The sequence below is a fragment of the Trichoplusia ni genome, chromosome 14 (assembly GCF_003590095.1).
Source record: "Trichoplusia ni isolate ovarian cell line Hi5 chromosome 14, tn1, whole genome shotgun sequence".
Lineage (NCBI taxonomy): Eukaryota > Metazoa > Arthropoda > Insecta > Lepidoptera > Noctuidae > Trichoplusia > Trichoplusia ni.
In genome coordinates this window covers 3830914-3844332 of record NC_039491.1, presented here as the reverse complement: position 1 = coordinate 3844332, position 13419 = coordinate 3830914, and the positions used below count along the sequence as shown (strand labels likewise).

At 34.8% G+C, this 13419-nt stretch overlaps 1 protein-coding gene across 1 annotated transcript; it reads right to left on the bottom strand.

Moving 5' to 3' along the window:
• Positions 1-66: 66 nt before the first annotated feature.
• On the bottom strand, positions 67-7021 carry LOC113500421 (probable ubiquitin carboxyl-terminal hydrolase creB). Its single transcript, XM_026881207.1, has 10 exons — positions 6839-7021; positions 6434-6712; positions 5556-5736; positions 5169-5376; positions 4258-4408; positions 3945-4062; positions 3377-3585; positions 3037-3197; positions 2730-2932; positions 67-2635 (listed from the first exon to the last, which is right to left on the bottom strand). Exons 2-10 carry the CDS (start codon positions 6708-6710, stop codon positions 2251-2253), a joined length of 1893 nt encoding a protein of 630 aa, XP_026737008.1. The 5' UTR covers positions 6711-6712; positions 6839-7021; the 3' UTR covers positions 67-2250.
• Positions 7022-13419: the final 6398 nt, after the last annotated feature.

Below are 13419 nucleotides of genomic sequence, written 5' to 3'. Positions count from 1 at the left end.
CTTGTTGCTATTGAAAGAGTAGTAAGAAAGTAAAATAACACGCCACTGAAATCAAATAAAAGCAACGATCATTGAACTTATTTTTATTATCCAAATCGAATTTACAATGAAAATGAACGATAATAATAACATTTTGTTCGATAATAAAAACAAAGTCGTATAGCTACTGACAAGAATTTTACCTTTTTCAAAGGTTTTTGGAATGGCATCCTCAATAACACATAAAATTAAGTAATTTAGTAAGTTGAGTACTTTAAGTCGAGCATAAGTAGAGAAGTATAAGACTGCAGTGGTAAATTATTATGTAGCAGATACCCATTCCTTGAGTTATACCAAAAAATATTCCTTAATGTAGTAGGATAATATTTTATCACCACAATTTTCGACTTCTTCATTTTAGGACTAAATCAAAATAATGTTATAAGGTACCTACACATCAGCCATAGATTAGTTAAGAGTTTAGGTAACTGCAGTCGCATTTGTTAACTGACAGCCTTGTTTCTTGAACATTCATTATTATAAGATATGCACATTATATAACATGCCTTTATCGCGCTACAAAACTTCAAGTATATTTAACGTAAGAATCATAGGGTAAAGTAGAGTATATTTATACAAGATTTAATTTTTCGAATACCTGCGTAATTTAGTTAATTTATTGTCAAAGATTTGTTCAAAGTGCGACAAAAATACTGAAACTAATGTTGTGAACACCACATATTTAGGAAGATAGTATTGTCAGTTTATAAAAATATCCATTTATCTTTTAATAGTTTGACAAAAACGACTGCAATTTTACAGGAATTGGAATCAAAACATATTATATATATACTTGAGTATACATAGAAATAAAACTATATACAATTTTATAGCTGCCATACAAAAATACGAAGTATCAATGGTAGCAAAGGCTAGTAACACAATTACAGTACAGTATTTCAAAATTTGTAAAAAGAAAGCAGTCGCATTTCGTAGCAAGCAATGATTATCGTTGTAGTCTCGAGGTCACTGTTAGTCTAATTTAATATCACTACAGTGTGCGTATAGGTTTGACGTAAGGAAGCAAACAGCGACACCATTACATATCGAACTTTCTTTGAAAAACATATCAGTAATGATATTAAAAGTTCCGTTTTATGGAGTAGCGTTCTTTCCTTTCACCTAAGTTCTAGTTTACACTTTAATAAAATAATGTTGTGATGCTTTAAATAACAAATTTGAAACAGTAACCAAAAAATGAATATGTGCTCTCGTCAATGTTAGTTTAATAATTGTCCTAGTATGAGAACTCGGATCCCAATAAAATTATGCTACACACATGGAATCAGACAACTGAATTAAGATTTCGTATTCCATACTTATTACAATAGATAGGATATTTTGCACCAGTCATTACACATTTATTGTTGTGAACTAATAACAAAATACTCCACAAAAATATATTTCTACATATTTTGTTTAACATTTTTTCTACTATCATTGTATGATTATTGGATTGAAATTGTAACATACTGATAAACTATTTTAGTGTCATATTGGTCTGATTATGCCCTCTTGATGGGTCCGTAGCTAAGCTGTGATAGAAAACGCGTATTCTGAACTTTCTCTTAAAGTATTAGCAGTACAATAGTTTCTAAAATGGATTTTAAATAAATATTGCTATAATTGACGGGCACACGGTGAGTTTGGACCATAGATTATGATTTCAAAAAGAAGATATAGCAATTTCCAATTTTCTTGAACAGTAATACTTTTAGGCCAATAAATATTTTCGCAATTAGCTCAGTTATATTATTATACAAATACAGGTTATACAGATTCAACATCGATATACAATCAGTTTGTATAAATTGGAAGGTACATTCGATACAATCTATATTTTTTAAGTCCATATTGTCAGATTGTAACAACTGTTTAAAATATTGTGTATGTTTTTTTTATACTTTACAATATATTTTGATCGATTTTTATAACATCCTATTATAATACTTTAGCTACATTCATAATATCACGTCAGGCCGACACTCGTAACGGTCCGCGCCTACATCCTATATGTCTTTTTAAGCTTCTAAACAAAAGAAAGATATAGACTCACAGGACGATTGCTAAACGAAAAGTTCTAATCCACGCGACACGTTGAAGGTGTCTGCCGAACGAATCCCCGGAAACTGAAGCAGAAAGAGGAAAATAAACGTAGATACAGTGCTAACGCCTCGTTCGGAGGCTACCGATCGAAACGCGAGTCTCGCACTAGCCGACCTCGCTTTTGACGTAGAAAAGCAGGTACGGGGTGGCGGCCGAGCGCATCTCGGGCTCGGCCGACAGCAGGTCCTCGAACTCCTCGTTGGAGATGGGCTTGACGAGCTCGTCGTCGCACGCCAGCCACGCCGCAAGCGCGCGCGGCCGCGGCACGCAGCAGTCGCGCGCCGAGCAGCCGGCGGGCGCGGGCCGCGGCCGGCTGAACAGCGCGCGCATGAAGCTGGACGCCTGCGCCGCCGCGTCGCCGCCGCCCGCCTCGCGCCCGCACGCGCCCGCGCCCGCCTCCGCGCCGCCGCCGCTGTCGCGCGCGTACGCCACGTAGTGCCCGCCCGTCAGCGTCTGCCCCAGGTGCATGATCACGCCCCATAGCAGGTACCTGAAGTATTATATCAGCTCGTTATTATTATCACTTCTATACTGCCGAATAAATAAGCAAAAAAAACAATATTAAGTGAAAATTAAAATGGTACCGATGTGTAGGTGGCTGGTCAGGTGGGCGCTGAGCGCAGGGCTCACAGAAGCATGGCATGTGTAAAGGTGTTGGCGCGTGGCGGGTGATCTTCTCCATACCGCCACTGAAGCGTTTCAGCTGCAGCACGAGTAGCCGCGGCAAACGGGAGTACGCGACGCTGCGGCGGGCCTCGTTATAACGAAGGCAGCGCTCGCACCAGTACTAAAAACCATAAAATAATAATATGAAGGAATTCTGTTCAATCACTGTAGAGGTTTAATATTATTTTTTATAAAATAAGTTTAGTTTGGTTGCAGTGATAATACCTTGTTCTGATCGCGCAGGTATTCTGTTGACAGGCAAGCTGCTTTGAATGGTTCTTCTTCAGCATCATCATCTGTGACAGGAACACATAGCTCGCAGACTGCTTGCGCCTTCTCGGTCACAGCTTCGCACTCCAAGCACATGGTCCGCACAACCATAGTGCCTGTAAACATTTAAACAATCCATTACCCTAACATTAATAAAGAATAGTAGTGATTTTTAACATATCATGAATAATGTCTTTTGTCGTTTACACAAGTCCACCTATGTTTATACACGTGAGAACATGGTGAATGTATTGTAGTGAAAATAGTTAAGTTTAACAGTTAGTTAGCTATATACCTTCAAAGTCGTCAGCTACGAAGTCCCACCCTGGTTTAGACCTCTCGTCTCTCTCAGGGTCAGCAGGTGAGGGAGGTCTTTCATCGGTAGGCGAGGCTCGCTTATCACTTATTTTTACCTCCTTACGTTTCTTCCATGACTTACGTAGATTACCCAGAGTTGGCTTGCCCCCATCGCCCTCAAGACTTGGCTGCCGTCCGATCCCGTTGCTACGGATGATTAAAATTCAATTTATTTATTTATTTACCATTTATGTACACAGACCAATAAAAGAAGCACAAATACAGAAACACGTGTACAAAGGTACTGCTTATTTTTTATTTATTTAATGTAAAAAGTAGAAAAAACTTATATCCCAGTGAAACTAATTCATAATACGAAAATAAACATTTATAAATCACAATTATTGTGTTTCATTATTTGTTGAAACCTATAAAAAAATAAGTTGCATGATGGATAAAATTTTGGATTGAACATTAGGTGTTCAATTCTCTAGGAAATAAAATTATTACTGTGATTGAATATTGTGATTATGAGTTTCCCTAATAACAATTTTCGAATGTCTTACCTATCTCCATTTTCATGTAACTGTAGTCTACTTGCACGAGCACTGAGAGCTCTGCAAGTTTCTCGTATGTTGTCTAATATGCATACTAGCAATTCATGGGCATCCTGCTGCCTGTTTCCTGTGGAAAACATGCAAATATATAAATTTATTGCATCCATCTATTTATGTAATATTAGGACTGTTATTAACAGCTACTTGGTATTTCAGCACTGTGAATGATTTATGCTTTGAAGGAGAGTCTTAATTTAGAGCGACCATCTCATTGAGGTAGTTATAGCCCTACCTATAATTGTCAATGACTTGCTTACTGTACCTTCAAATGTAGAGTTGACATCTCTGAGTGCCGCTAAGAAAGCATCAGCCGCATATGGTTCTGGAGTAGCATCAGCTGAGCTGCTATTGAGACATTTACTCTCAGCGGCACGCAGGTTGAAGTATGTCTCATGGAGTTTTTCGGTAGCAATCTGATCAAAATAGGCAGAGGATTTTATTTCACCTTATGGTAAGTATTAAGATGAAAATTTTTCGAGCGTTTGCTGAGAAATCACTAGCCAGTATTCCTAGTTTAATATTTACACCAAGTGTTTGTTTTGAACACTGGCTGACTTAGAAAGATTGGTAATAAAAAGAGTTCCTGAAGTACATGAGCAAAATATAAGTGCCTTGACATTTCAGATATTAAAACTTGATGATTCTTCAATTATAGCTGTCTATTAGTGTCAAGGAGTTTTTCTTATCTCGTGCAAGCTGAGATTACATGATTTGCTTAGTAATCTTTTAATCAGTATGATTACTTACTGTGTGGTCAACAGTGGCTGTTTAATATTTAACAAATATAAGTAGGTATAGCATTGACAAGTTTTATCTGTCTATTTAGGGTATCAATATCAACATATCTGATAAGTATGTCACTCATCTTCTGTACAAGATTAAAGTGATATGCAAAACTGATAACTGTGGCACAGTTATATCAAAACTGTTTTTCAATGTCTATAACAACTACTATTACCAGCTTGGTAATACTTGACTGTGACTGTGATTACCAAGAAACAGTTGACCATTAAAACTATACATGATTGTTGGAAGTTAATTGTCCACTGCATAATAAAAGTGGAAATAGAGTTGAAATAATGGAGGAATACAATTTTTTTTAAGTACTGAATGTGTGATTTCAAGATTAATGGATGTATTGGCATGCTATAAACAATATTAATGCATACTAACTTGTATTTTACTTTTCCCAGCGCTGTTATCAGACTGTCCCAATGATAGCAGGTCTTTGCTGCTCCACGATCTAGTCCCAGAGGAAGCAAGGCCTGCTGCACTGCGGCCCAATGATGAGCTCTTTAGCCTGATACTGCCTAGCTTCTGTTCAACACTTGCTAGGTCCGATACTAGGTGGTGTAGGTTGTGCAGAAAGCGTGGTGCATATCTAGAAACATTTTTAAGTTAGTTAATCCAGATAAATACACTCCAAGTTAGTACATTACTATGTCTGAATAGAGAAATAGCAAACAATACTTTATTTTATAACTTCCTGACAGAATTAATTTACACTTAGGTGTTGTGTTAGACAGATCTAATATGAAAACAAAGAGCTAATGTATTTACCGTAAAGTGTAGAGTACACTGTTGAGAAAACATGTGTTCCCCAAATTGGACAGTGTAGCGATGGGTGTTTTACGCTGTGTACTGCCCGCATATTGATTGTCTGATGTGTGATGGCCATTCAACATGGCAGGGCTGGCCAATGGAGGCTCCAATATTATTAGTTTTGATTCTGATAGTTTCTCTGTAAAGAATAAAATAGGTTAATACATATCATAGGAAATCAATGATTTTTTTTCTTAAGAACCTGGCTGACCTATTATTTTGCCTTACAAAATATTTCTAGGGAATTTCTTGTATAGAAAAAACTTTACATATAAATAATAATATGCTAGAGGTGGACAGTCCTTATTGCTTAGGCACATGAAATATAGAAAGTAGTTGATTAACAGCTCTACTATAATATGCTACGCACATAAATTCTCATAATAATTGCTCATGTAGTTAAGCGGAGTAGTCAGTAGTAAGCTTGAAAAAGAGAGAATGAATTTAACAAACCCTCACATAGTAAATCTAGATAACTTGAACAGCTGTTTTGTTTTACAACATCATTTTTTAGTTTATTTTTATCTATATATCTTATTTGGATTCATATAATCCTTATCCTTATTATAAATATGAGTCACACCTTGTTTGAAGTTCTTCAGTGTCACTAACAAAATAAATTGGTTTAAAGTCATTATTTTATTATTTCTCTAGCAATTAATAAATGCAAAAATAGAGCTTCAAACATTATGATCATTTTTGTTGTTTTTAAGAATCAAACTAAAACGAAAATATTAATTAACTAAACTAACTTCAATATGATTATTAGGTATAAGGCTAACAATACGTCAGGGAATTGCTTATCCACGATATTATACCGGTACATTACACAATACCTGCTGGCTTTGATGTCTCAGACAGTGGTTTCAATCTCTTTGCAGCTGATAGAGTGTTTGAATATACACTCTTCAGCGGCCTCTTTATTGGCTTATTCTCTTTATTATTACTAGTAGACTGCTTGTAGGGGTCAGTGTTTTCTTTTAGATTCTCAGTCGGTTTCTTATTTTCGTTGCTCAAAAATGTTGCATTATTCCTATTTAATGACAGGGAAAATCTAGATTTATCGACTCCTTTTTTCGTTTCAGTCACAGAGTTAACTGGCATCTTCAGCATACCTGCAAATTGATTTAATAAATAAACTCCCAGTAATTAAGCGAAAAATACGGAGGCCACTTCGCAACTTTCTCATGGCATGTCAAGGATAACGTTAATTATCACACTTTTTCAATTGTAGTACTTACGGAAAAGTCTTCATTAGATACATTGATTTACATTATAATGTAAGGCAATGTTGTTCTTTATGAAACTATTTATTTATAACTGAAAATTTGTAAAATTTAACCGCGAACAGCCCCATTGGAAGCAAACGGCCATATTGGATTATTTGATTGATGATCGGAGATCGACGTTCGTCTTGTAGTATTCTTCGGCTGTGGTCGGCTCGCCGATTTTCAGGGAAGTTAGTCTATGGTTACGAGCTTAATTACAGTTAAAGTAATTTATTTTTTTATAATGGATTGACTAAATAGTTTTGCTGCTTTCGGGTTAATTTTAATCTGAAATCAGCAATTAAAATTCAGCTCAGTTCGCAGATCGATAAGAGTGTTAGAATATCACTCTCATAACATAATAGGAATGGCAACACTGACAAAAAGAAATGGCGGGAACAATTTTCAAACTTTGAGTGTTTGGTTTCGCGACTGAAATATTAACAAGAATAACAAGTAATTAACAAAATGCATATATTATATTAATATTGCGTATAATTATGCGCATTGTTTTGTAATTCACTTAATTTAAATTGTTTATAATGACAAAATAAATTCAACAACAACGTCTTTATTTCTAATACAAATAAAATATAAGTGTGGCTTTTAATATTCATATTATTCATTAATTATTATATTGATTATTTAAAAATAAAACAAAACATTTTCTTTCATTAATTTTCCACAAAGCCAGTATACTTCAGTGTAGTAGGTATTACTTACACTAATTTATTGGACTAGGTACCTTTTTCCACCTTAGGCAATCTTATTAACCGACTTCAAAAAAGGTCGTTCTCAGTTTGAACTGTATGAATGTATTTATGCTTGTCCGCGATTATCTCGAGTTTGACTGAAGCAATTTGGATGCGGTATTCTGAAAAGTATTTGGTTTTCGCACATAAAGCAAATACCTGACGACTACCTACGACATTATTATATTTTAATTGATTCTTCCAGGAATTAGGTACTTTCTTTTTATAAGGATCATGGTTGTGTCATTTACAACAAAGAGTTGCTGGAATATTTTAAATTTACGACATCTGCCGAGACCTACGCAATTAAAAAGAGATTTAACCCGAAATTGAGATCGTAAATACTTTTCGAATTGTTAGAGCTGTACTTATTTATTGTTATTTAGTAGTTGATGAAAAATTAGGAACAGCCACTTATTTCCAGACATAGATAAATATTTTTGGATGAAAATACTACGCAATATTTATATAGTTACTATGGCCAGACCCTACTTTCTTGTTTTTCGAGCTTATGTTGTAAGAGATACCATAATATATGTATTTATACTATTTATGTATACATTATCTCCTTCGTACCTGGCTTGTCCTTAATTATGAGTAGCTTAATTATCCAGTTGTTAAGATGCAATAGTTGATTGATCATTGAATGATTTGTGATAAATAAAACATCTAAAAAATCAAAGTATGTAGATGCTGGCCATTTGCATATTTGAAACTATTGGGTCGGGTCATTCAATATGAGCTAGCCTGGGTCGTAGCAGCGGCGTTACGTATCTTATTTAGATCGTGTTAAGTGAACACTTTCTTGCCTTTTTGTATCTCGAAATTACGTATAGATGGACGTTGAATTAAACTTGAAAAATTGGGTTCTCGTTGTACGTAACTAGGTATTGAGTTTTCACTTGTAGTAAATGTAGAATAAATTATTTAAGTACTTAATGAATATGTTGGTATGCTATACTAACGGTTCTTTATTATTTAACGTTTTTCCTTGCGACTATTATATCATTAGCCACAGTGAATTCGAAGAATATATTAGAATTAAGAATTGTTTTTTAATCGAAATGGTTACAATATATTCTTTAAATACTACCAAATCACAGATGTCCTTCCACCACTTCTCATTTATTGAATTTGCTACCGAAACGCAATCTGTGTTGTTAATAAACATTTATTTAGCGATCGGGTACGGACGGGTCCAATAATACAAATGCAAATTGCTGGCAGCGTCAATTGCGCCGGTGTCAATATTGAACAGGAAGGCCCGCCTCCACAGCGTCCCGTTACTGGCCACTAAGCGTAATGTTACGATCCGCTTTGGACTACCGAAGCAAATTTAAACTCAACATCGTTGATTAAATTGTATCGTCAAGGATTTACCGAAATATATCTAGGAATTTGATCCATTTTGATGAAACTTACCTATCTCGCCGCTCAGATTTTGCACCTGCTAGCGACTTTTTTTAGGTTTAATGGTAGATCCAGCCTATTTTAAGATTGCTATCGTAGATTTTTTTTTTACTAAAATATCAAGTCGGCCTCGATTGATAAACTGGTATTTTAAGGTTGGAAGAATTTAAGATCGACTATGATTACTTTAAACCACTAACTACATTTGGACCAAGATCATGTAGTAAGTAGTCTGGTGTAGGACTGGTAACCCTATATTCTTTACATACCTACATCACATATTTAGTCCACATTATAATTATTTTTTTAAAGTTTATTAAAGTAACAAGTTCACCTTGTAAAACTGTCCATGTAGCATTAGGTATGCCGAGCAGCTCAATCTACAATCGTGGTCGGAAACTAAATAAAAAAGTAGTTTCTCCCAACACCTATGAAACAGATTCACAGAGAGGCTCCAATATTTTCGGATTCATGGCTTTAGGCGATCGACGGTTGCGGTACACAGATATTTTTTTATCAAAACATACCTGACGTAGAGTTATATGTTTGACCGACGTGTGTTTTTAGTGAAATAATAACTAACTTAGTTATCTACAAGGCAGATTTGTACCAGTACATTTTTAAAACTTTTCCGTTCTGTTTTTTTTTTGCACTAATATTATTTTTCAATTGGATAAATGCTTCTTTATTCGGTAGATACTAACGTTGGTCTTCTAACAGATAACAATCCTCCGTAGTAACTATCTCGGTAATTGGTATGAAATTAAATCAGCCTAAAATATAAATGTTTATTTTGCTTTTGTGGGAGAAAAGTGCTTTAGTTTTTAGGTGAAATAAGTAATTTTCCGTCTTTGCTGTAGACAAGTTAGTATGGCTTTTGGGATTCGAATAGTTTTCTCGGAAATATAGGCCGATTTATTAGGGATTTTAGGAAACTTTTATAATCCCATTAACGAATCCGTTATTGGAAATGGATTAAAATTTTGGCTTCTGATCAATGTCAAGTTAAAATTTTAAGTGGTAAAGTATTTCGAGATTGTTATTAGTTTCGCTACATTTTATTAAAGAACGCCACATTTAGTGAAAGTATGTGACTAATGTACAAGGCAATATCCTAGTAGCATGCGTCTCTATTCGTATATATTCACGTGAAATGTAAATAATTCAATATTAGATATTAAATTATAATGAAGTACGAATTAGAATACACAAGAATCGACAAGATATCTGAATCACCTATTAATACTAAAATGATGATTTTCATTAAGGTAATTATCAGTTTTATAGAAAACGCAATTTTTAACTAGAAATACTATCTACACTATTAACTTTCTAGCTTCATCAATTATCTATAATTTAAAGCGATGTACCTACCTACTGAAGTATCTTGTAAATGTTATCTTAATTTATGGTACTTAAAGTATAAAGTTGTTGCTTTATGTTTATTAAGTCACATCTAATATAGATTCATATTAGGTACTACCTTAATCAAAAAACTGTCTTTAGTTCTGAAAAATGTTTCGCTATTTTTCAGTCTGCAGGAGCTTCTAATCGACATTTACTTTGACATTGAATAATCGGATTTTCACGTGCTCTCGAAAGGTATCAACAAAAAAAAATAACTACGGTACACTCAGTAAGCGAATAGGTAGATATTGAAATATTTTTTGGCTATATTCGATTGGACGTAACGTACTGTAGGACGCCCAGTGGCCAGGTGGGAAGACGACTTGCGAAAGACTGGAGGCGGATGCTGGACGCGGCAATACGAAGACAAGGCACTATGGCGCACATTGGGGGAGGCCTATGTCCAGCAGTGGACTACTAAAGGCTGATGATGATGATGATAATGATATGCGATTGGAGTTGATTGTCACATTTATAACATAACTTTGGTCAGCAGATTATTGAGTGGTGAATGAAATATATACATAATATATACTAGCTGTTGCCCGCGACTTCGTTCCCGTGGGTAGAAGAAGATGTAAGTTATGATTTATACCCGTCCTGTTTTTTTTCACATTTTCCATTGTATCTTCGCTCCTATTAGTCGCAGCGTGATGGTTTATAGCCCAAAGCCTTCCTCGATTAATTGTCTACTCAACACAAAAAGAATTTTTCAATTTGGACCAGTAGTTCCTGAGATTAGCGCGTTCAAACAAACAAACAAACAAACAAACAAACTCTTCAGGTTTATATATTAGTATAGAAGATATATGTTTTTTTTTTAAACAGATAAGCGCTAAGAGCAAGATACATTTAAACCTATATTCGTATTTGAATATGAAATGATATATTAGAGAGCTATTCGCCACCTTAAGAAAAGATTCATATCACTCAACTCTAAAAGTGTGAAGAGTTGATTATATCATCGCTACAAAAGTACATACATCGATACCTTCCAAAGTATCAGTAATATTTATCAATATTTTCAACCGTTCGTCGTACTTGGAACCCCTGAAGAACCTTTACCAAAAAGGAGTTTTCAATTCATGTTCATTACTCAACAATCTTTGTACTTTTATTTGATTGGAAAGGGTTTCAGCCCATGTAAATCTTGTTATGATCTAATGAAGGAATTTGAAAATTTTATAACATTTCCGAATGGATAAAAAGAATGAAGGGCGATTCAACAATAGCTTTGACGGTATTTCGTTATTCAAATTTAATTAATATGTTTCTGAGGAAAAGCTTTTCGACATGATGACACCGATGGCACCTCGTTTCTGATCAAAACTTGGTTCGAAGCAATTTATTGTTTGCATTTAGACATAAGTATGAACTTTCAGGAATATTTTTTCCATTAATCTGAGCGACAGAAGACCTTACATATTCCACTTTCAAAATACCTAATATTTGAGAAATAACAAATAAAAACCTGCAAAGGTTTCGAAACGTCAGGAACTAAAATCTAAAATTAAACCGCGATAAAATCCGTAAAAGTAGTTTCATTTCAAATAACAAATAGTTTTGAAGTCGTGAGTTTTCTTCAAATAAACCTTGACCTTGAGAAAGATAAATACATAAATGTGAGTACCTTTCCGCATTTTATCTTCTCAGTATAACCGAACTATTCAACTGCTGATAGCTTTCTTTGTTCCCATTTAATAATTAATACTTACCTTATAGAAAAGGTTCTTAGCGATGCGAATAAATTCCGTATACGAAGCGGACAGAAGCAACTGATAAAATTCAATTATTCACCAAGTCTTCACGTCGCGGTGACGCGTACTGAACTCATTATATTTCCGTATCCAAAGCTTTTAAACAATAACCTTTAACTATTTACCAGAAGCACTCCCATAAATGTATTTATACATGCGTTTGAACCTGCTTATAGCATCATCAACATATAGGGCACTAGCTTTTTGCCCGTGGCTTCACCCGCGTCAAGGTGGGTTATATCGCGTTTCCAAGAGAACTCTTCAAAAGTCCGGGATAAAACCTATCCTGTTCTTTCTCAAGTCCAACTCTATCTCTGTACCAAATTTCATTAAAATCAGTTCAGTGGTTTAGACGTGAAAGCGTAACAGACAGACAGACAGAGTTACTTTCGCATTTATGTATAATATTAGTAGGGATGTTGTTACTCGTAAATAATAGGTAAGACCTGTTATTCCATTTACAAAAAAAAATAGCGTGCACAAGTTTGCATAAAAACTTTTTCGTTTGAAAAGTACGACTAGCTAATGTATTTTTAGATTGATCACAAGAAATGAATTACTTTTTCACAGTAGGCGCTGGAATCTCATTACGGGGCTCAATACATTCTGTTTTATGTCGCTTTCTGTAATGGTTTTCTTATTGGTAATAGATTAATAGTAATAGTGAAGTACTTTGCTGTTCCGAATCAATTGATATCCAGTTAGGTAGTATTTATTTTTAATAGCCTTTGATATTAAAGCAATTTGTTAGTTGTACATTAAGAAATATGGAAGCTTGAATTTCTAATTAAAAAAGTTCCTACCTGTGCTGCCTCATATTCCTTTCCATTTTTTATGGTTAATAAAAAGTGTTGATCGTCTATAATTACAACTTTATCCCAAGTGAAGGACTTCCTTCATCCAATTAGGTTACCTACCACTAATATAAAAAAAAACAACAATTGTGGGAAGGAGACGCCGTTCTATACCCTAGGTTTACTCTTTCGCTTCCACAGCTACAACTGTCTATCTTGGAGAGATGGTGAAAGAGGCCTACCACTAGTCTCACCGCGAGCCGGCAAAGTTCAATATTCTTATCTACGGTTCACTTGAACTTCACAACTCCGGCACGAGTTATACTTCAGAATATCTAACTAATCTTAATTAAGTTGGTTTTTGCTTTAAGGATTTTATAAGAGCACCTATTTTCTACAAAGTTTACCTTTAGCTCTTTAGGCAAAATAAATCG